Source organism: Peromyscus leucopus, chromosome 4 (genome assembly GCF_004664715.2).
Source record: "Peromyscus leucopus breed LL Stock chromosome 4, UCI_PerLeu_2.1, whole genome shotgun sequence".
Taxonomy (NCBI): Eukaryota; Metazoa; Chordata; class Mammalia; order Rodentia; family Cricetidae; genus Peromyscus; species Peromyscus leucopus.
Genome location: NC_051066.1, coordinates 119976782 through 120001405, shown reverse-complemented (window position 1 = coordinate 120001405; position 24624 = coordinate 119976782). Strand labels below are relative to the sequence as shown.

The 24624-nt window shown below is 43.3% G+C and overlaps 1 protein-coding gene across 1 annotated transcript in view; it reads right to left on the bottom strand.

Moving 5' to 3' along the window:
* The window catches only part of Pcsk2 (proprotein convertase subtilisin/kexin type 2), a 252882-nt gene that overhangs the window by 25717 nt on the left and 202541 nt on the right, over positions 1–24624 (bottom strand). The window contains exons 7-8 of the mRNA XM_028893276.2: positions 15707–15795; positions 6571–6746 (exon numbers count right to left, since the gene is read on the bottom strand). Coding sequence (XP_028749109.1) covers positions 6571–6746; positions 15707–15795 — 265 coding nt within the window. The remainder of the gene's footprint in view (positions 1–6570; positions 6747–15706; positions 15796–24624) is intronic.

Here is a 24624-nt window from a genome sequence, read left to right as displayed (position 1 = left end):
GTCCCAGAAACAAAGGGAAGAATTGTAATAGTATGTGAACCACTGCAGAGGCTGAGTTGCTGGCCTCATGCCAAGCAGCCCTTGCTCCAATGTGAGCCTTCACTGGCCCAGTGCCTCTGAGTGCTCTGTGGCAGGAGGCATCCATCGCCCGCTGAGGCCCTGGCACTGCTGCCGCTGTATCTGACCCACACTCTGATTAAATTTCAGCAAGCAGCACCAGGGCTTTGCCTGACCCACACCTGATTAATCACTTTCTCCCCAGCCAGCTACTCCATACTCCGGGATGGTGGCGTTTGAGCCACTCTCTTGACAAGTGGCTCATCATCTTCATATATTCTAGTGCAGAAAGCTGACACTTGTGCCCTGCCCCCCAATCCTCCACCTGCCCCAAGGATGATCTATCAGCATTCAGTCTCATCAGCACCACAGAGAATTCCTGCAGCGGGTCTTTAACTACTCATAACTTATTTGCTCTCTTTAGTATAAGTCCTGAGGAGAGATTAATAAGGGGCTAAGATACAGTCGTTAGAGCCAGTCAAAATGTTCCAGGCTGTCCTGGGTGGCTGTTTTCCCTTCATGTGGGAGAAGAGCCTCATGAGTCCTCTGTTATCATCAAGGTTCTCTCATGCTGTCTGGATTCTTCTTCTGGTTGTCAGAGGAAAAGAAGATGCTGGAAGACATGATGCTGTGTTCTCTGGTGGCTTGTCTGCTGCCTCATCCATTTCCTTGGAGGGACCACATCTGTCCATCCACATAGTGAACATATGCTCTCCAGTGCTCTACTGGAGAGTGATGACTCCAAGTCTCTGATTAGATTTTGCTCCTGTGACTATAACAGATGGCAGATGGTGTCATCCCAGATCCCTTGGATCTCAGAACCTCATGCTTTGGAATTTCCAAATGTCAATGTGGGCATCTCTTTGTCTTAGGGCTATTTCCCAAGAGGCTGAAGGCTTCTCCATGTACCTGCCCTCTGGCTTTGACCAGTAGAGCACTGCCACCCTGGGAGTAAATCTCATTCAGTGGTTTCTGTCTTAGCTCCTTTACACTCCAACAGAATACCTTTACTGTGTGTCTACATGTATTTCTAGTATCCTATGATCTCAATTGCTCATAGGGTGGCTGGCTTGAGTACACAACCTGAGTTGACCCTCTCTGGTTCTCATCACACCTCCCTTCTCATGCCTGGTACTCCCTTTGCCTCCCAATAATATCAGCTCAAATCCTGAACTTGAGTTGAACTCAAGTTCAGCTCAGATCTTAAACTCAAGCCTTGTCTCAGGGTTTGCTTTTGGGAGATCTCAAGCTAAGGCTGTGTCGCATTTAGGTTCCTATTGCTGTGATAAAACACCATGACCAAAAGTGACCAGGGAGCTCACAGGGGTTTCTCTTGCTTACAGTTTGTAGTCCAGCCTCCAGAGAAGCCAGGACAGGAACTCAAGGCAGGAACCTGGAGGCCATGGAGGAGTGCTGCTTATTGGCTTGCTCTCCACGGCTTGCTCAGCCTGCTTTTGTATAGCACCTATAATGGGCTTGGTCCTCCCATATCAGTTACTAATTAAGAAAATGCAGCACAGGCTTGCTCACAGGCCAGTCTAGGGGTGTGTGCATTTTCTTGATTGACATTCTCTCTTCCCAAATGACTCTAGCTCATGTCAAGGTGACAAAACTGGCCAGCACAGGTAGAGATTAATTATTGGCCACTTCATCATTCAGGACCTTGGTTACCAACTTCCCAGGAATACTGTGAAAAAATGCTTTAAATATAAACCCAACATGCATACTACCAAGTTAAAGAGGCAAGGCTGCAACAAGGCACAGGGAAACAATTTGTTCTTTTCCTTTAATGTGGGGGATCAACCCAGAGAGCACTATGCATGCCAGGAAAGCCCTTGACCACCAACACAGGTCACTAGCCCCCTTTCCTTCTGTCCTGCCTGTTCTCTGATGCCTAGTCAAGAGTGTATTGAAAAAATGTAGAAGAGGCAAACTGACATTTCTATAGATCCAGATAAATGATGTGTATGTGTGAAGCAGGTGCGAGGCACCTGGGAATGGTAAAATCTATGGCAAACAGTGTGTGCACTGTTAAGGGTCTCTTGCCCACTTCTTTATACTACTTGTCATTTTTATGGTTATTACATTTGTCAAACAAAACCTATATGCAGGATGTTCATATTAAAAGACAAATGTAAGAATTGCCTCTGTGTGCCTAACAGTCAGACTTCTGTGTGTGGATGGATGCCATCTTTCCTAGGTGGGGTTTTCTTTGGAGTAAATCAGATAACTGAACTAATGAGAAGGAGCCCTTTGCTTCTGTATAATACGCTGTCACTTTCACAATTCTCCGAACTGTCTAAAAAGTGTTATCTTGAAACAAAGCCTTGTTCCCACAGGCTGGGGAAAAGCCAAATGAGAAGACACCTATTTCCCACCACATCGTGCACTTTCCTCTTCAAAATATTTGCATGCTGTTGTCTGAAGGTAAGTCGTGAAGATTTGTCTCTTGCTTCTCAGCAATCTTGGCACGTTTTGCAGAAGCATTGCATTTGAAAAGGCCTTTCAGGTGGAGTCGGGGAAGTTACAGATACAGGAGCAGAGAGAGCGACCCAGCTCTGAGATGTGACATTCGGAAGCACATCACTGACAGGAGCCACCCAGGGATGCCTTGTTTCCAGTGCATCTGCATTGCAAATGTGGACAGAGGGTACTTGTCACATACTGGCCTGATTCTTCCAGCTTTAGGTGCCAAAACGTACCATGTCTGCTGGAGAAATGGACACCTGCCGGATGCTCCTCTAGGCTCCTGCTGTCTGGCCCTGGGCTGGGTGCCTGCTTTTTTTCAACCATGCAGTGAATCACTTGTCAAGAAAGCAAGCTGCTGATGTGTCAAGAGTTCCAGCCTCGGGTATGTGAAACAGGGCATCGACACCACCTTCTGAAACCAGTTCCCATCGGCCGGCCTTTGCCTTGTGCCATTCTAATGTCAAGGTCCTCCACATTGATTTGGATTGGCTCAATTTCAACAGCAGATTGCCACAGCCTTGTTACAGGACATTTTGTGAGTCCCACCAGGCTCCATCCAAGTGTAGGAACTGATGTTTAGTGGATGGCATGAAGCTATTCACTTCCAGGACTCTATGTCTCTTGAAACTTGTACTGAATGTAAGGGAGACAGCTCTCCTATGGAGTGAGGTCACGGCTTACTTAGCAAAGCTGTCCTCCATGGTCACAGGATAAGCAGTGACTCAGGTTGAAAAACTTGTCATTTTGTATGAACACATGATTCAGGGTTTCAGGTGCTTTTATTCCAGTTTTACCCTCCCAAAGGGAACTTTCAGCCTCACTAGGGCAAGGCTGTCTCTGCTTACAGGAGACTATGGGGTATGCACATTTTAAGACAGAAGGAAAACCAAGTATGTGTTGGTGAACAACAAGCTCTCTGCAGGGGGTGTAAATGCTCTGTTTGCCAACTTCCATCCCTGATTTCAAGTTATCAGTGTGATGTCATCAGGAGCAGCTCCGTCACGGCACTGGCCATACAGGAACATTTCTGTCGTTAAGATTAAATTACAACAATCCCCTATCCACATTGACAGTTCTATTGGTGTCATTTTTGTTCAGCTCATGTTTAGGCAGTATGTTGGTGAGACTTTATGGGTAGCGGTTCTGATGTTACTAGGAGACAGTCTCACAACAAACTTCCCAATCCTCTCTATCCCTTACAGTCTTTCCACCCTCTCTTCTACAGTGATCTCTGAACTGTAGATGTGGGAGTGTTTTGTCGATGTGTCCATCAGGACTAGGCTCCACAACTCTGTATTTTGGTTGGTTGTAGTTTTCTGTGGAATTTTTGAATGCTTACTCTTTAACTATGATGCAGAATGAAGGAAGATGGTCTTTTGAGTTTGTGAAAGAGAAGAAAAAAAATACTGTCATTGGACCAGTGGTCAACCATCTTGCCTATAAAAGAGACAGCCAGGAGATATCAAGATTACCTGGAATAGTGACCAGGTCTTTCCACAATTATAGAGTCTGGCTTAATCCTCTTTCTGATGGCCTGCTCTAAGATTGGAAAGGTGCATTAATTTTATCGGACTACTGTAACAAAATAACACAAACAGGGTGTTCTAAACACCAGAAATTAATTGCCTAGCTGCTCTGGAATCCCCTGGAATCTAGTTATCTGAGACTAAAGTGTCAGCTGAATTGCTTCCTCTCCAGACCTTGGAGGAAGGCCCTTCCAAACCCTTCCATAGTCTCTGGTGATTTCCTAGCATCTTGATAATTACTTAGCTTGCACATGGTCCGGGGATCTCTGTCTTCATTTTTGTGCAACATTCTCCCTTGGAGCATGTCTGTGGGCAAACACTACCATTTTGCTAATCACTAAGGATTTTTATTCTTATCATACTGGCTTAGGGGCCTGACCCACTCAACATACCTTCATCTTAACTAATTATTTCTGCAATGACCAGAATTTCAAATTAGGCTATATTCTGAGACACCTAGGGTTAAGACTTCAAGAGGAGGAATTGGGCACATGATTTAACCCTGTAACAGAGAGGGACATATGGTCTTATATTTCTGTTTAGATCTTTTGCAGAATTCAGCAGTACCCAAGAGACTCCTCCTTTAGAGGGCATGGAAGGCCGAATATCCACCATTGTGAGTTGTCCCAAGCAGAAGAGAAAATGGTGTTAGAAATGTCATTGTCCTTGGTCCCTTCAGATTCTGAGCCTTTCAGACAGAACCACATTATTTTTGAAGCTTGGGCTTGGGGAAGTTGTGTCTCCTAATTTGGGGCCAAGTTTCCCTGGAAGCAGTGTGGATAAGTAGAACAGAAGCTGCAGGTTGTGACAAGCAAGGATGGGAAGGGGATGTCTCCACAACCTTAACACATGCCCCAAGAAAGAAGAAAGGACTGAAGAGAATGAGTTCTGAAGCCAAGGAAAACAGGTATGAGGTGGCCAAGCATCTGGTCTGAAGAGTGCTAGTGTGGGTTTCTATACATCTTGTAGCTATCTGGGACCCAGGAGGCCCAACTCTCCCTCAGCGATGTGAGGGCCTGCTTGAATTACCCCATTGCTCCAGTCACTCCTGCCTCCTCAAAGGATGTCCTTCAGCTGAGCTACCGGGAAGTCTGCTCCTGCTACACTGAGATTAAGCAGGACATACAGTTTGGTCACCAGACATCCATGTGACCCTGTTGCTCCCAGAATGTAAGCGGCTGCCATACCCTTTCTGTTTACTGTGCTTGTTTAAAGTGCTATTTTGGGGTCTTAGTATCTCAGGGTTATGAGACATGGATTCCCAAGTCATTGACAGCAACGCCCCTCAGCCCTTGTTAGAATCTTGTTCAAATGAAGCATTGGCTACAGCAGGCAGGCTGGGCTGATCCATGGCACTTCCCACCACCTCCCTCTCCAAGGCTCGCCAGTGGCCATGCTCTGAGTTCAGCAATTCAAAAACAGCTGGTGAAGACAGTTTGGGAACTGATGTTCAAACCACAAGTGCTATGGAATTTTGGGCCCCAGGAATCTGGAGAAAAGCCAGGGCACCCCCAATATACCCTCTCTGAATTCCTGGTTGATGTAACCCACAACATCTCCAGAGGCTGTGTTCATGCCATGAGGTCTTAGGGTAGTTGACTGAGGGTCAGCAGTTCATGGAACTGTGGGCATCTCTCAGTGCTATGACCATATTTTACCAAATTTACATCTCATAATGATCCCAACCCCTTGAAGGATTCCACATATGACTATTTTTTAGCCAACAAAGCAGGCTAGGCTGGGTGAAATCATTTGTTGACAGGTTCTTGGGTACTAGGGATTGGAATGGGGTCTTGGCCCAGGAATGCTGTGCTCTCTAAACCTGGTTTGTGTTCTGTCTAGGTGACCCCTGCCCTGTAATATGATGGAGCATCCCTTCTTTAAATATGAAGCTGTGTCTCCTGGTTCCTCTCCTTTTGGAGGCTCCAGCTTGGTGCCTTCTCTTTGGTACTGTCCATTGCTGAGCTACTATCAGAAATCAATGGCCACAAAATTCATTGCTCAGACCTCCTCCCATAGAAGCACTGGGGCTTTGCTTGGAAGCTGCTGTCCCTGGATCCACCATCCAGTGTGGGCAGAGACCCCACTGCTTATAGACTGCTTCTGGCTTTTCACTGAGCATGTCATGAGGATGCCAGTGCTGGCCCATTTCTGCCCTGCATGGGTAACTTCACATGAAGACAACCTGCCAACTCAGCAGAAACTTCTTCAGAGTGGGACTACAGTCTCAGAGCCTTCTGCAAACTTTCTCCTCTGTCCCTATCATGAAGGTCAGGTCTCATTCTTGACTAACCTTCTATGACTCCATTGCCTCTCATTCACATTACGATTGCTTGGAATTCCCTCCCATGCACATCTTGCACCACTAAACCCAACTCTGTGCCTACCTTCCACGGGATCTAAATTAACATTTGACCCGTTCCTGACACTTTGTCCACTGTATTGTCACCACCACTTCACCTTCCATGTCCTACCTTATGGGTGGACTGGGGCCTTGTGGTGACCGGGATGTCTTTACCTTGTTCACGCCATCAGCCATGGCCTGGAGCGTGAGCTCTCGGGGCCCATCAACTGTCTTCCCGTTGTCGGTGGGGCCCCAGCTTGCACTGTAGATGTCTATCATTTGAGGCATGTGACTGATGGAGGAGGCCTCGATGATGTCTGTCATAAAGGGTTGGTCCAGCATCCGGATACCTGTGCACAGGCGTAAACAGAAACAAGACTGAGAAAAGCTTGGGTCCTGGGAGGAGCTGGGGACCTTCAGTGCCCTCAGAACATTGTGGAGTCTGAGGGTCAAAAATGGTGCTCAGATCACCCTACCCACTCCTTTTCAGACCTCACTCATGTCTTTCCTTGAGTAACTATTTGAAGAAAAAAAATTACTCTCTAAACAAAATATATTTGAATTCTTAATAGGGAGATATGGTATGGAAGGTCATCCTTACTAAGCCTCTAAGTGGGAACCCAGCCTCCAGAGATGCAGAATTGTTGACAGGGGCCAAGGTTTCTAGGGTGAATGCAGTTGTGAGTGAAAGGAAGCAACTTAGTAAGCAGCTCCAGGGTGCAGAGAGAAGAGGACAGGGATGATGCAAGAGGTGAGACTTAAAAAAAGAGGCACTGTCAGTTCATCACAGCTTAGAAGGAATGTGCGGGAGGACAGAGCTGGAGCAGGTGAGCATAAATGGTCAGGAATGGGTGCACGGCACACTCCTTTCCTTCTGATTATGGTATCTCTGCAAGCCTGTTATTCTTTGATGCCTTTTGGGCATCGTCTTGCCAGGAAGGAGAAGAGCCTGATGTTCAGGACTGAACTGGGCAAATCAGAGCTGCACACAGGGACACAAGGAGAAAGGTCAAAAAGACTGTTGTCTTCTCTGCTTCTGACAGACTCACTGGTCATATGACCCTCTGGCTGACCACAAGGTCTCTTCAGTGTTAACTCACCAACAGCCAGTGAGATGAGCCAGCTGAATCCTCTAGATGTTTCTGATTGGTCTATACTGCCCTCTACAAGGCTTTGTCATTGTGTTGGCAAGCTGAACTGACTTTACCCATGGGGACTACTGTGGTTTGAATGTGTCTCCTAAAGATTTGTGCTGGGTCCTGGGTACTCAGCAGCAATATGAGAACTGAGGTAATTAGGTCATTGTGGGAACATTGCTCTTGGAAGAGATTAATGTAGTACACATGGGACCATGACCGGGTCCCATGAGAATGAGTTGTTAAAACATAAGCAAAACTGAACTTGCCTATTCTCTGCCTTTCTGTCACCAGATAATCACTCTTGTGTGTATTTCTGCCGTATCCTTACTAGAGACTGAACCAATGAGGTCCCCTGTTCTTGGCCTTTCATCCTTCAAAACTATGAGCCAAATGACCTTTATACACAACTCAGCCTCAAGTATTTTGTTACAGCAACAGAAGTGATTATGAAGTGAAGGGCCTATGCTGTGTTCAGACAAAATCTGAATACAAACACTCCATTCTTAGTCCCTATGAAGCCATAGGAAAAGACTTGTGGTCAAAGGACATCCTTATGTAAGGATATTATTTCTTAAAAATCATTTTCTATTGTGATATGCAAATTAATTTAAATAAAGGCCACCCAGGTTCTTCTAGAGCAGGAGGAGCTGACAAGATATTCTTTTCTTTCTTAAGGCCTATCCTTACCTCAAGAGGCTGGGCATGCTCTCTTCCCTCTTTAGTGATGTGAAAGCCACTCCCCATGCTTGGGTCAAAGTTTTTCCCAGAACTCTGTTGGTCAATCGCATGGGTAGCAGTGCTTCATGTCTTACCAGACAGCAAGGCGTCTGGGTGCATTACTGTGTTTACCTCTGTCCTTGGGCTCAGCATGATGCTGGACATGGGCATTTACCTCCAGATTGATGGATTCCTAATAATGAATGTCTGTGTCTGATGTTATCACTTCCTTTAGTTGATTTTCTTCTCCAACATAAATAACAGGTTCAGAAGAACAAGCAATAAAGGCCATAGATGGCCATTAATCCCTCTGCCTCTGCCTTAACCCCTAAGCCAGGTCACCCGTTTATGCCAACCAACATTCAATTATGAATTGATAGCTTTTCTTTTGGACAAAGCTCATTTAGATTAAGAACTGGCCTGAACTTATTAGAAGTTGCATTTTTAAGAAAGTTTAAAAGTACATTTTGCCATGGAGCTATGTCTGTTCTATTTACTTAAGAAATGTAGCCGGGCATAGTGGTGCATGCCTGTAATTTTTTTGCTTTAAGGAGAAAGCTCGAGTGCTTTCAGATTCCCTTAGTGTTAGATGCTCAGGCCTGAGCAGCTCACCTCCAAGAGAAGCAACTCAGGAGGCTAAGGTAGGAAGACTGTAGTTCAAGGCCAGAACGGGCTCCTAATTGAGATCTTGTTCCAAAACAAAGGTTAAAAAACAGCAGATGTAGCTCAGTGATAGAGTCCTTGCTTAGCATGCACGATCCTCGGCTCGATCCCTAGCAAGCCAGCAGCAGCATAACAGAGACCACTGAGCTACAGAATAGACTGAACAGAAAAAAATTTTTAAGTGAAATTGTTTGTGCTTTGTGGGTGGCAAATACACCGAGAGGCCAATGTTCTCTTGTTTTAAGGAGAAAGCTCATATGCTTTTGAATTTGTCTGGTACTAATGACCCAGGCTTGAGCAGGTAACTTCAAAAAGAAGGAAGTCGAGGGATACTTAACGCTGGCCAAAGTAGGCCTTGCCTGTCCCACCAGCTGTCTGATGGCAGCCCTGGGTTGTCAGAGTCAGTGTGGGGCAGATGGCTGCCCCTCCAACCCTCTTCCTCTTTGCGTCTCTGGCTCCTTCTTTATCCTATCACGAGTCTCTGTGCTGAACAGGAACCCAAGCGCTGAGGCGCATTCATTCACCTGACTGCTTTAACACTGAGGGAGGGAGAGGTGGTCACAGACTGAGAGCTGGACTCATCCATAGTCCTGGGGCCAGGCTCCTGGCATTTCTTTTCATCATGTTAACCTCAGGAGGACTGAGGCATGCGTTAATTGAATGAGATACATTATTAATTTTGCAAATGACAGCACGATTAGTGGCCAAGACACAGGCTCAGGGTGATCTGAAGGTTTTTAGGGAGGATGCCCCCCTCCTGTGCTCCCAAATGCCCTGGGAGCTGTGGACAGGTAGTGGGAGACCGGAAGAGAGAAGTGTTGTAGGAGCTCTGAGTCAGCTCTACTGGTTGACATGACCCCATTGGTGAGGACGGCTACAGCCGGCATAGCTGGCATTTCCACCCCCGCTATCTCCACCACCCCCCAGGCCTGTATACCTCATTAACAGTCACAGTACTCCTTCTTTCCCCCCATTTCCATGCATTTAGAGGCTATAGCTGCCTCCCGGCTTAGTTTGCACCATGATGGGCCTGGTTCCCTGGGGCTGCGAGGGTGCAATGGATTTATTTCAGCAGCACCCTTTCGATTCTTCTGTCACCGGAAGTGTTCTCTCATCTGACACCAGTGCATGCTGGTACAGATCACCCTGGTGCCTCCAGACCAATGATTGGCACCTTCTGTGCTCAGGAATATCAGCCTCGGAGGCTAAGGAGTAAGTTCATGCTCACCCAGGTTTTAGGGTCTGAACACTCATCAGTCATGATGCTTATGGTGATTTTAGCTGGTTTGCTTAAGGAAAAAAAAACAAAACTAACCCAGATATGAAATACATAAACTGACTGGTGTTTCATGTTACCGGCCAATAACAATGATGATCATAAGGAAGTGATTCATTTGCTGACGGAGAGATTCCATGTTATGTGATCAGCAGTATGGTTTTCATAGTCTTTGAAAAATCTTTGTTAAAATTATCTTTTGTTGTACCTCCCCATGCGAGGCCTCACCTTCTTGTAGGAGGGAATGGGGGGTGGGTTGGGAGGGGGAGGCTGCAGGGGTGGGAGGAGGGGGATCTTTGATTGATATGAAAATTTTTCTTAATAAAAAAAATTACCTTTTGTTTTTAATTAACACTAAAATCGAACACCATCGTGGCCTGCCATGAGATGTTTTGATAAGCATGTCCGTCTCCTCGTTTATTTATTTATTTTTTTTTATGGTGGAAACATCAGATAAAGGCGATCTCATCTCCTGTTCTCCTGTGCAAACCCATCTGCTCTGATTCGAAAAGGAAAGCAGCTATGGCTGAATCCACCTGGGCCTGCTCTGCTTTGGGTCGCCCTGGGAAGCCTAAGATGGCGTGGAAGTAACCGGAGAGCCCGAGCGTGCATTGCTCTCTCTGCCGACTTGCTTTACTCTGCTCAGAGTGAAAATGATTATGTCATGTTGTCTTCTCCTCCACCCCTGTGTTGGAGCTGCTATGAGGGGGGTGGCTCACTGTGGTCCCCTCCTGTACATCCACCACGGACCACACAAGTGGACTGAAGGCAGGAGGCAGCATTTCCCCAAGGCTGTGCATGACCTTGACTGTTCAGCAGGGTTAGGCTGACAAACCAGCAGGGAATGTTATTGGGAAGGTTTTTATTTTTATTTTTTTCTTATTTTTGCGCATTTGCTTACTTAGGACTGATAGATTTTAAATTTCAGTTTTTCTCAATCTTCTTTTTTCAGTGTGTACATGCTGTGGATATCGCTCTGTATAAATAAAACAGTGATTGGCCAGTGACCAGGCAGGAAGTATAGGCGGGACAAGGAGAGAGGAGAATTGGGGGAACAGGAAGAAGGAGGGGGAGACACTGCAGCCACCGCCAGGAGAAGCAGCATGTAAAAATGCCGGTAAGCCACGAGCCACATGGCAAGGTATAGATTTATAGAAATGGATTAATTTAAGATATAAGAACAGTTAGCAAGAAGCCTGCCACGGCCATACAGTTTATAAGTAATATAAACATCTGAGTGATTATTTTATACTTGGGTTGTGGGACTGCGGGGCTTGGTGGGACCTGGAGAGAAGCTCCCCAGCAACATGTACATGTGTGCGTACACGTGTGTATGATGTCTGCACATGTGATGTATGTATGTGTGTACACACATGCCATGACATGGATGTGGAGGTCAGAGGGCAACTTTCAGGACTCAGTTACCCTCTTCCCCTCTGGGTTCTGGGGATTGAACTCAGGTTAATAGGATTGTGTGACAAACATTTTCATCTTCTGAACCGTCTCTCAAGTCTGACCCATATGGTTTAAGAGAGAAAATTAAAAATAAGAAAAGAATTGTGTTTTTTTCTTACATAATCACTCCTAAGAAAGACATTTACAAAATAAATAAAATTGGTCTTTCTTTTCCAAATTCATCCAATTAAAGAAATGGTTAAGGGAATATCAATAATCAAATCATCAGATATCTTTTGAAATGATTAAAACTTTCAGACTATAATAATAAGCCTGGGACACCAGTCTTCATGTTAGACAATTACTGTTAAGGAGCTAGCCTGGTTGGAATTCTTCCTCCCTCCCTCCTTGGCTATGTAAAGAAGAAGTAGCAACAACTGTGTCCTTAAAAACAGATGTCAGGAACCGGAGAGTGCCCAGCTTTGAAGGTCTCCCTTTAAGGGGATTTCTAAGGGTCATATGTGTCCCTGAGTGGAACAAACCAAGAAGAGGGAGTTGGTTTCCAGTCACAGAGGCTTGCAATTCCATCCTGATTCAGCTACATCAGTAGAGCTGGAGTTTCCTAAGCAGGGACACCAGGTGCAAACTGATCTCACAGTTTACCAAGATGTGGTCCCTGTATTAAATTTTGCCAGCTACGTGTGTCATATAGAGATATAATAATGTGATAGAACTGCAGGGGGCATTAAATGAGTCAAGAGTTTTGCACTGTGCCTGACAGAGAGGCAATATGTTGATTTGTATGATTAGCTTTATAATTGCCATTATGCAAGTATCCATGGATACTTACACTTTTAGAGTCTTTTTGGGTCCCAATATTTTGAGATTTTGAAAAAGTCACACACTGTATTTTCAACACCTGAACACCAGGGGATGTTGGTGGGTGGTCTTGCACTCTGTTCTGCCTGGAGGGTGCCAGGGCACTGTGCAAAGGGCTCACTAGACTGGTGTCTCTGTTGCACCCTGGGCAGTTCCTACTGATGTCTGGTCCCCAGACGTCCCTATATCGTATTTGAGAAGCAATGAGCTGGGAGTGTCTGGAGAATGCTCTTGGTTGTTGGTAACTGATCTGATGCAGGCAAAGTAGCAAAGATTGGTGGGTCTGGTAGGTTGGATCTTTTACTTCCTTGGTTGACATTCCACCGGCTTTGTGCCTTTATGTCCCAGTCTCAACTCTACTGATCTACCCATTCTTTCATTAAGTGATCATTGGTATCTTAGTGAGCTTATCCATTGAATCCCTCCCTCTTCCTTCCCTCCCTTTCTTATTCATTCTTTCCTGTATTCAGAAGATAGAATTTGCACATAGACTGTGAACTAGAGTCTGGTCTGGATTCTTCAGTGCTAATGTGAGATCAAATAGACAGATACTGCCTTTGTTAAGACTGTGGTCGCCAAGGGAGAAACATCGATCAAATGGCCGTGCAGGACACAGACGACTTTAGGTGTCAACTTGCCTGATGAAGGAATACCTTGGGAATTGTTGAAGCATCATTTTGGATGTGTCTGTGAGACTGATTCCAGAAGAGACTGGTTGAGCCTGAGTGGCCTGAGTGGGGAAGATATGTCCTCAAGGGTAAGCATCCAATCCTAGCCATACTTTCTAATTCATATTTTATGAGGTTTTTACCTAGTTGCATTTACCCAGAGATTGATTCATATATGTATGGGAAGTTAATATACAACACACCATACGCATATGACTGTAAGTGGGGGTTTGTTATTACACAGATGGTGTTGGGAACACTGGCTTCTGTTTGGAGAAAAAACAGAACGGCTAGTTGACTTAGCACTACATCTACAAAAGTAGATTCTAGATGGACTGGTGGCTTTGTGTCAAAGTTTGCACTGATTTAAACAAACGCAGGTCAATTATTTATGACCTACCAAGAGTGCTTGAACACCAACAGGAAACGTGAGCAAAGTCTATAAACTGAAGAGCTCGACAGGCAGGAAGCAAATGAAGAGGTGGTGCTTAACGGTCACTTTTCTCCCCGTTAGAAGATTAGTTTTCTATTTCACAATTCCATTAAGTAGTGTAAGTTGGGCTCTTTTTCAAGATGCTTCTGATTCAGCCTCTCGTGTTCTGGGATTATAGGTCTGTGCCACTAAACCGTGACAAGCATTTTTCTTTCTTCTTTTCAAGATGGCCTGAATCAACCCACCAAGTGTTTCAACCAGTGCCTCCCTAACCTGGCACTGAACATCTCCAGAATGCCACAGACTGGCAATTACCACAGCTGATCACCAGGTGGTGCTTTAGCCCTCCATAGCACAGAAAGTTCCTTAAGGAAAATTCTCTGCAAGAGTTTGGTTCATTTTCAGTGAAACACACACACACACACACACAACACACACACACACACACACAAGCTTTCAGAGTTGTCAGCCTGAATAAGTACAATATTTTCCCCTCTCAAATTTGTGCTCTTAGGATTATCATGGCATGCTGGTTGTTGCTGTGGTTCATAATGCTTGCTAATTTTTTGTAGGTTCTGAAAATCAAGCTCAGGTCCTTGTACTTAAAAGGCAAGCACTTTATCAATGGAGCCAGCCTCCACCCCTCCAGGCATATTCTTTTGTGAAATCCTATACCCAGCTCAGGCAGGTGTTTCTGCAAGCACTCTGAAAATAAGGGTGGGTTTGTAGAGTGTCCATTTGCTTTATTTAGGCCTCTAGAAATGTGTCAATGCAAAGTAGGCTTACAGTTCAATAAATTGCTAGGAAAGAAATTATCAAGAAAATTGTTAAAAAGAAAGAAAAACAAGATTAGGTGACTAAGCTTGAATGAATTCAGAACCAGTTTGACCCAAAACTGAGAACAACCAGAAAACATTCCATTCTCAGGCATCTTGTTGAAAACTTCTGAGTTTGCCTGTCTTTCTCTCTAAGTCTCATAAAGAGAAAAGTATAAAATATTGGATCCAGTGGGGCTTCATAAGAGAGGCCAGGTGGATCATGTCTCCTTAAAGAAGTGATGGATTATACAAAACAGTTTCAAGGCCACCCAGCAACTTTGAAAGCAATCCTCACACACCTCCTTATGTTCTAGAGAATATATTTGATTCTCATTAAAATGCTACCGACACTGACATGATAAAGTAGCAACTTTGCGATGTGTTATATTTGCTTATGCTTTACTTTACTTTAACTGTGGAAAGGTGTGTTGCTTTTGTTTATGCTGCATCTGTTTAATGATGTAAGGATGTGTATTTAATTATGTAAAGATATGTTGTACGTGTTTCCACTCTGCCTGCCTAAGACATCTAATTGGTCTAATAAAAAGCTGAATGACCAATAGCTAGGCAGAGAAAGGATAGGCGGGGCTGGCAGACAGAGTAAATAGGAGGAGAAATCTAGGCTCAGAAAGGGGGAGAGAAATGAGAGAAGGAGGAGAGAGTAAGGAACGTGCCTGGGGCAGGAAGCCAGGCAGCTGGCAGCCAGCCAGACATAGAGAAGCAGTGAAAGTAAGATATACAGAGTAAGAAAGGTAATAAGCCCTGAGGCAAAAGGTAGATAAAGAGAAACAGGTTAATTTAAGTTAAAAGAGCTAGCCAGAAATATGCTAGGCCAAGCATTAAAATCTTAAAAAAAGAAACATAAACAACAACAACAACAAACAAGTAACGACTTTGCATTAATATGAAGTTAAATACCAGAAATGATCATTTTTTTTTTTGCTGTCAGAAAACAAGATTGTGGTTACACTTGGGTAAGTATGGGTAATACCTCGGGAAAGGGTCATGAGGAGGAGGGCTTTGGGGTCTGGGTGGATTTTGTTGGTTACATGGGTGTTTACAATTACGAAAATCCATTCACATTTGAGCTATGGGCTTGTGATCTGCCTATTTTTCAGCATCTTGTGGGTTAAGAATATTGAAAGTATATTGAGTGCAGGTTAAAATTAAATGTCTTCGCCATGCTTGCTCCACTTGTGGGTCTCAGAGTTCCTGCCCAGTGGGATAATTTTGCTGGACCTTGTAAGATTGGAGATCAGAATGTGACAGCTCCGGGTGCAGGCTGCCTAGCATGGTGCCTTTCTCTGGCAGGGCTGGCTCACCTGCCACCTTGGAGTTGTATGCTACGCCGACTCCACAGATATTGTTGCTGGCTGCAGCAGAAACTTCTCCTGCACACCTAGTTCCATGGCTGTGGGGAAAACAGAGGCAAGTCAGACAAATGGTCAAAAGCATTTGTAGGGGATTTCTTCAGTTCTGTCTGCTCCTGGTTGTTGGTAACTGATCTGATGCAGGCAAAGTAGCAAAGATTGATGGCTCTGGTAGGCTGGATCTTTTACTTCCTCAGTTGACATTCCACTGGCTTTGTGCCTTTATGCCCCCAGTCTCTCAATTCTACTGATCTACCCATTCTTTCATTAAGTGAAGGACTAGGATCCATGGGTGGTAGTTACTTCCAAGGGTGTTTTAGCATACAGGGGTGAGATGTTGCCTACCAATGATGATGGTCACTCACCTTCATTGAATTAGCTTTCCACTTTGGCACAGAAACAAGAAAGCACTTTCTGGCAGTATTTTGGAAGAGAAGAAGTTAAAGGGCCCCTGTTTTCAGGTTAACCATGACTCTAGACATAAAAGACCCTAAAGATGCTACCAGAAAACTCTGAACCAATATATAAAAATCCAGCAAAGTAGCAGGCTACAAAATTGGCAATCCAAAATCCAATAGCTTTTTTTTAGACACCAATGACAAACAGGTAGAGAGAGAAAATAGGGAACAATCCTAATAACCAAGACAACAGCAACAGCAGCAGCAACAACAGCAACAGCAGCAACAACAGTAGCAACAATAGCAACAGCAACAACAGCAGCAACAGCAGCAACAACAATAGCAACAGCAACAGCAGCAGCAACAACAGTAGCAACAATAGCAACAGCAACAACAGCAGCAACAGCAGCAACAACAATAGCAACAATGGCAACAACAGCAGCAGCAACAACATCAACAACAACAGCAACAACGGCAACAGTAGCAACAAACCAAACTCTAATTTAACCTAACCAAGAAGGTAGGATTCTATATGGAAAAACCTTAAAAGTCCAAAAAAGCAGGGTCTTACTTGTCAAATTCTGGAGGTAACCAATAGGATTGGCAATAACCTATAATTTTTTGGGAGGGTTTATGTGACCCACTGGCCAACAACTCAAAAAGAGGTAGCCCATTCCTGGTACTGGGGTTTTATTTGGTAGCATATGGTATCTAGTTGAGGCACTGTACCCCCATCATAAGTAAATCCCATTTAAACTTTTTATACATGTACATATTAGGAAGCTTCTGCAGTAGTATGTTTCTATATGATTTTTTCAAAAGGCCTTTATTATTAGTTATCCCTCCCTACGTTTCCTACCCTGACTTCCAGTTCCTCACCCCTTTTAATCTTTCCTGTTCCATTTTTCCACTTTGATCTTTACAAACACTATAGTGTATATACTTGAGTCATAGAGCATGGACAAATCTAGCTGGTATTCAGCTGAAAGCTTTGTCCATACTGGCTAGCTTTCAGAGTACTAGAAGGTGCTATACATGCCACCAGAGGAGAAAAGACATCATCAGACTCATCCAGCTGCAAACCCTGAAAACTATAATAACGACTTGCCTGGCAAGATATGCCCATTGGTGTAATAGTGGCATGAATGTTATGGGAGTAACCAACTACTTTTTGATTGGATTTGAGTATTGCTTCATAAGATGGAACCCATACTTGACCCTGTAAATGAGGCTGAAAACTCGTGGCTAGATAGGTCATGGGAAAATAGTAGTAGGAGAAAACCTACTATGATTTGTGGTATTTTGAATGAGAATGGCTTTCATAGGCTCATGAATACTTGGTCTCCAGTTGGTGGGACTATTTGGGAAGGATTAGGAGGTGTGGACTTGTTGGAGGAGGTGTGTCACTGGGGATGTGCTTAGAGGTTTTAAAAACCCAACCATTTCCATTCTCTCTCTCTCTCTCTCTCTCTCTCTCTCTCTCTCTCTCTCTCTCTCTCTCTCTCTCTTCTCTCTCCCTCTCCCCTCTCTCTCTGCCTCTTGCTTGTGAATTAAATGTAAGCTCTCATCCACTGCCCCAGCACCATGCCTGCTTACTTGTTGCCATGCTTCCCACCATGGTGGTCATGGACTCACCCTCTGAACTGTAAGCCCCCAATAAACTCTTTCTTCTATAAGTTGCCTTAGTCATGGTGTCTCATAGCAGTAATAGGAAAGTCACTAAGACACAATGGATGTAGCAATTAATCAATTCCTAATGATCTATTGCTACTCATAGATCAGTGCATCACTCAACCTTCATTAGAGAAGCTTCTTGCAGTAGATAGCAATCTGCACAGAACCCACAATTGACCAATGTGCAGATGTGATCATCCCCAAATGAGAAGTAGATATCACATCTTTCTCCTCAAAGTTCAATGATCTACATGAAAAGGTACTAAGATCCATGTAGAAAGATAGTAGGAGCCAGAGATAGCAGGCAGCTTTAAGAAAGCAATGCTTTGGGGCTAGAGAGATGGCTCAGTGGTTAAGAGCACTGACTGCTCTTCCAGAGATCCTGAGTTCAATCCCAGCAACAACATGGTGGCTCACAACCATCCATAATGAGATCTGGTGCCCTTTTCTGGCATGCAGGCACATATGCAGACAGAACACTGTATACATAATAAATAAATAAATCTTAAAAAAGAAAAACAAAAAGAAAGCAGTGCTTCCTAGATGCAACAGGAAGATACATATATGAACTCACAAAGATTGTGACAGCTAGCTCAAACCAGAAAACAATCTCAGCATAGAGTGGAGGGGGCGGCGTGAAGTTCTACCCCTAGCTGAGGATCTATTGGCAGTTGATGACTTCTGAGAGAGAGAAAGTCCATTTCTTAAGGAAGCAGTCTCCGAGAGGCTACCCATGCTCTAGAAGATGGCCCCATGCATATACTGGCAGCACCAGATGGACTCAAATAATAATCAAATAATAATAAAATAATAATAATAATAATAATAATAATAATAATAATAACTCGTGGCATTGGGACTGAATAGAGACAGGGTACTTGGGGAAGGAATTGGAGTGGAAGGATTTTGAATATTATATACATATATAAAATTCTCAATAAAAAAGAAGTGTTCAGTATTATTAGCTATCAGGGAGATGCAGTTTAAAACAACTTTGAGATTCTATCTCATCCCTGTCAGAATGGCAATCATCAGGAAATCAAATAATAACAAATGCTGGTCAGACTGTCAGGAAAGGATAACCCTTGTTGACTGTTAGTGGTAATACCAACTGATGAGGCCACTGCAGAAAAACAGTGTGGGGAGTCCTCAAAAAGCTCTACGTAGAACTAACCTGTGACCACACAAGTCAACTCCATATACCCAAAGGACTGTACATATTGTTGCAGAGGCACTGGCTTGTTCATGTTATCTGCTGCTTAGTTCATAGTAGCCAAGAAATGAAATCAGTCTATATGTCCATCAGCTGATAGATGGAGAATGAAAATGTGCTACTATGGGATTCTATGTACCATTCTACATGTTCTATACACTATGGGATTCTATTAAGCTGTGAGGAGAAAATAAAATTATGAAAATTTCAGGTAAATGGATGGATCTGGAAACCATTATATCGAGAGAGTTAACTCAGATACAGAAAGACAAACACTGCATGTTCTTCTCTATACGTGGACCCTGGCTTCTAACTTGTAATTTTGTATGCTTAACTTGGAGTACCTTTAGAAACCAGGACATTAGAAAGAGGTTCCTGAGAGGGGCTGCCTGAAGAGAGAGGTTAGTAGAAAATAGGTAATATAAAAGTAGAGATGGGGGAATACTTGGGGTAGGAAGGTTTAAAGGGTTGGAGGATAGGGGAGACAGGAGGATGGAAATTAGCCAAAATGAAGGGGATATGAAAATAATATATGGACATATAATATCTTGTAACTAAATTAAAAATGTGATTTATATTAAAAAAGAATTTAAAGGAGACACCTTGCATGGCTGTTCCCAGAAGCCATAGGCTGTTAAACACAAATTCCTGTGCCAGGAGTCAGAGAGCTCCTTAGGAGCTGATGGTCACAGAGAATCCGAAAGGCCACTCCCCCAACAGTATAGGCTCTTGATAGTCCTCTTAGTTCCCCGCTATAACCAGATGATAAGACCTTATTGCTGAAGATACCATACACCTTGGCTGCTCAATATAGAGAAGGCAAGGTGGAAGTGAGCTAGAAGCTTCCTCCTCCACGCGGGCTAGCTTTCACAGTCCTGAAAGATACTATTCAGGATGCTGGAGGAGAAAAGGCATCAATGGCCTTTCCTGCATGTGAATCCTCTGATCTATGAGACCAACCCACCACGCAAGATGTGCTAACTTGTGCAATGGTGCCATTACTGTTCTGGGGTAACCAGTTGCTCTTGGATTGGATTTGAAGCCCTCTCTGCAGGAAGGAATCAATACCCAATACTAGAAACCTGGACAAAACTCCATACTGGGAGAGACCATAGACCCTGAGGATAGGAGTGGAAAACTGAATACTGTTGTTTAGCCAAACTGCCATAGTATCAGACTGCCTTTTAAATCACCCTAATCAGAGAAACCTCTTTTCAGTGAATGGTGTTTAATGTGGAGACTTATGGCTGTAGAAGGTGATGAGAAAAACAAGATATTTACTCTCTCCCCTCTAAAGTTCAGGGAAGATTGCAGAGGAGGGATGGAGATAAGGTACGAGCTGAAAGATGGGGAGAAGGGCTACGAAATACCATCTTCAGGACAAGACACAGCCCTTGAAATCCTGAACTCATAGCAGATGGGGATGCCTGCACTGGGCTTATCAGTAGCCAGGCACAGATTGAGGAGGGGCTAAGGGGCTCTAACCCCATCTAGAACTATTTGCTATGGATAGAGTCTGGAAGGGGAGGGGTCACTGCCTTCAGTTATACACCCATTGGTGGCCCCGCTAAGTGCCAATGGGTAATTCCGATCCAATGGTCATAGAGATGGCCCTGGTTAAACCAGGGTCATAAAAGAAAACTAAAAGCCAAGAATTTGGTAAAGGGACTAGTAGAGTTGAAGGGGAGTTGTTGATAGAGATCAGAGGGAGAAAAGTTGTGGGGACAGAGTCATCAGAGTATGTCATATCTATGTGTGGACTCTGTCATGTACATTTCCTGAGTGGCTTCCTTGGTTCTACACCTCACCTTTACAGCTTGACTTAACCCCAGGGCTCAACAATGCGTTGCATCTGCAATTTCCCCAAAAGCTCTGGTACCTAACTCCCACAGAGACTCTGCATCTATCAGCCTCCTCCCTCTGTTTCCAGTTACATCTCTTTGAGCTCCTTTAAGTCTGCTTTTGCCCTTTGATTCTGGATCCATCATCTGTCAGTCTATCTATCTATCTATCTATCTATCTATCTATCTATCTATCTACTACCTACCTATCATCTATCTATCTATCTATCTATCTATCTATCTATCTATCTATCATCTATCTATCTATCTATCTATCTATCTATCTATCTATCACTATCCATCTGTCTATCTATCTATAGTGTGATGTATACTATGTGATCTGAAAATTAATATTAGTGATTAAGATGGTAATAAAAGAATCTGGGGCTGGAGAGATGGCTCAGCAGTTAAGAGCACTGGCTTTTCTTCCAGAGGACCCAGCTTCAATTCCCAGCACCCACATGACAGTGCACAACTCTCTATAACTTCAGTTCCAGGAGACCAGACACCCTTACACAGACACACATGCATGCAAAACACCAATGCACATGAAATGAAAATAAATAAAATTACAAAAAGAGGAAAAGAATCTGTAGGCTGGTGGTGATGGTGCACACTTTTAATCCTAGTGTTCAGGAGGTAAAGGCAGGAGGATCTCAATGCATTCCAGGCTAGCCTGGTCTACAGAATGAGTTCCAGGACAGCCAGAGGTACACAGAGAAACCCTTTTTTTTTTTTTTTTTTTTTTTTGTTTGTTAAACACTGGGTCCTCAGCTGGTGGCACTGTTTGGGAAGGCTGTGGAACTCTTGGAGGAAGTAGGTTATGGGGCACCATAGCTGACCACACTTCTGGTTCACTCTCTGCTTTATCAGTGTAGATGCAACATGGCCAGCCAGCCTCCTGTGCCTGCCACCACGCCCTGCCTACCTGCTGCCATGATGGACTACATCTTTCTGGAACTGTGAGCCAGAATAATCCCTTCTTCCTTAAGTTGCTCTTGCCAGGGTATTTTTATCACAGCAAACACTTGCTTGCCCATTTTTGCAAAACCGATTAATGTGAGTATTATCTTATTGTTTAATTTGCACTTTCCTTTTTTACTAGTGAGGTAATGCTAGAAATATTTTCTGCATTTCCCAAAAATTAAGTTAATGAATCAATTTTAAAATGACAGATAGAACTGTATGAATTCACTGAGAGCAATGTGATATACTGAAATCTGTGTATACTGTAGAATGAATGAGTACAGACAAATGCATGCCTTGTGTAGAACAATGGTGCTTATTATTTTAAGCTGAAGGTGACTTGCTACACAACATTACTGTAGTAATACACAAACAAAAAATGCATAAAACAGGCTAGAGGGGCAAGTTAGGGTTCACTTAGGGGAACTAGCAAGGGGAGGGGCAAAAGACCTCCCCCTTTCAAGATCAAAGCACAATGTATAACCAAGTGTAGACCCTTCAAAACACCTGATAAGCATGCCCCCTGGCAAAGCATCTTGTATAAGACACCTGGTAACCATGCCTTTAGACCCTATCATGCAGCCTTGGGGAGCAACATAAACTCTGACTCTCTGACCTTGAGTGAAACCACCACAAATTAGAATCTTTGTGGGCTCCCACAGAAACTCACTTTGTAGCCCAGATTGGCATTAATTCTAGGCCTCCCAAATGCAAGACTACAGATATAAGTCATCATGCACAGCATCAAACATCTGTCTCTAAACACACTATACTGAAGGCATAATGTAACATAAACTAGGCTGGATGCCAGCAGTGACTCTTTTCCCCAACATTGGTGCAGACTATGGGCTTGGGACTATGGCAAAACTCTATATAAGTTATCATATTTAGCCCTCAAAAAGATCTGTTATTTTCTCCATTTTAAACAGAGAGGAATAGAACCATTGGGTCACTTCTCAATTAAGAGGCACAACCACAATTCAACTCAAGTCTCTACTTCCAAACTTCTGATTTTATTCTTGTCATTACTATTATCTATTCCCAACTATCAGAACTGTGCAGACAAAAGTGAGTTGCTTAATTTTATTTATCAACTTGGCTGGGCCACAAAGCATGTAGATATTTTAATTTATGAAATATTTTAAGCATTATAACAGTTTTGATGAACAATGTCTCTTATAAGACCACCATATAAGCCTAACAGCTAAATATTTTCCAGACTTCAGAGTTTTTAAGTCTTCGTACATGTGATGGAAGCCTTTCCACCATCATTCCTTCTTTGCCTCCTTGGAAATTCATGATTTGACTATTTTTAATACTGAGCAGTAGTCCACTAATAATATGTTGTAAATTATTTACCCATAATCTAATGGTAGGTGTGGTGATATATTGTGTCCTTTAATATGTTGTGCACCCTAATAAAGCTTATCTGAAGAGCAGAGGAAAAAGCCAGTCACTATATTAAACATAGAAGTCAGACAATGATAGCACACACCTTTAATCCTAGCATTTGGGAGGCAGAGATCCATCCAGATCTCTGTGAGTTCAAGGACACACTGGGAACAGAGTCAGGCATGGTGGCACACACCTTTAATCCCAGCACTAACCATAGAGGTCTGGAGGTCTGTACAGACAGACAGGAAGTGATGTAGCTGGGCAGAGAGAGGAAGTGAGATGCAGAACAGAAAGGCATATAGGCATGGGTATACAGGAAGTAGATCTCTTTGGAAGCTGAGGAGTTGGTGAGGTGAGGTTGTCTGTGGCTTGTCCTGATTCCCTGATCTCTCAGCTTTCACCCCAATATCTGGTTCTGGGTTTTTGTTAATAAGACTATTTAGCAATTTGTCTTACAAATAGTTATTTTATTCATGATTTTCTTGACTATCACACATCATTTGAAAAAGAAAAGTCTTGTATATTACTTTTTTATGCCAACGTGGGAGAGTTTTTCTGGGGTACTCATATAGAAATGAACATGGATGGCTGTGGTTATAAATTATCTTGTGCATGGTGGGGGAGTGTTAACACTTAATGTTGTCAAATTTTACCATATGCCCATCTTGTTAGTGTGAAATGGTATCTTATTGCTTCCTTTTACATTTTCATCATTATGAGCAAGGCTGTATTTTCATATGCTTAGTTTTCTCAGGGTTTCTCTTCTGTTGCCTGTTCACAGCCTTGATACCATTTTCCCCTATCAAGACATTCATCTTCTGTTAAACTTATTTATAGCTGTTCTTTATGAATATTGAGTATTACTCCTTTTTTAGACAATTTGTTGCATATGCCTTTTAGTTTGTGGCTTGGCTTCCAACTTTACTTACTATCACTTTTATTAAACAAATTTTTGAAAATTTGATAATTTAGGTTTATCAGGTTTTTTTTCCCCTGTATGGCTTAGAGTTTTGTTTAAGAAGACCATCTGATGTCAGGATATAGAGATATTTCCTACATCTAATTCTAAAGGCTCATACATATTTAAGACTCTATTTGTGCTCAGGATGTAGGAGGGATGCCTAGTTTTCCTCGAGTAGCAACAATGGCAAACTCGTTTCCTCGAGTAACAACGAGTAGCAATTATTGAATGCCGCCATGCTATCATTCATTTTTTATTGCAGTCTCAATCATGTCATAAATTTATTTTTATATGGGTTCTGTCTCTATATTCTGCTTTCTTACCTCTTAAAATATACATGTGTGCCTAAGTGTGTTTATTAGATGTGCAGAAACCTATGGATGCCAAATTCCCTGAAACTTATAGGTGGTTGTAAGCCTGTA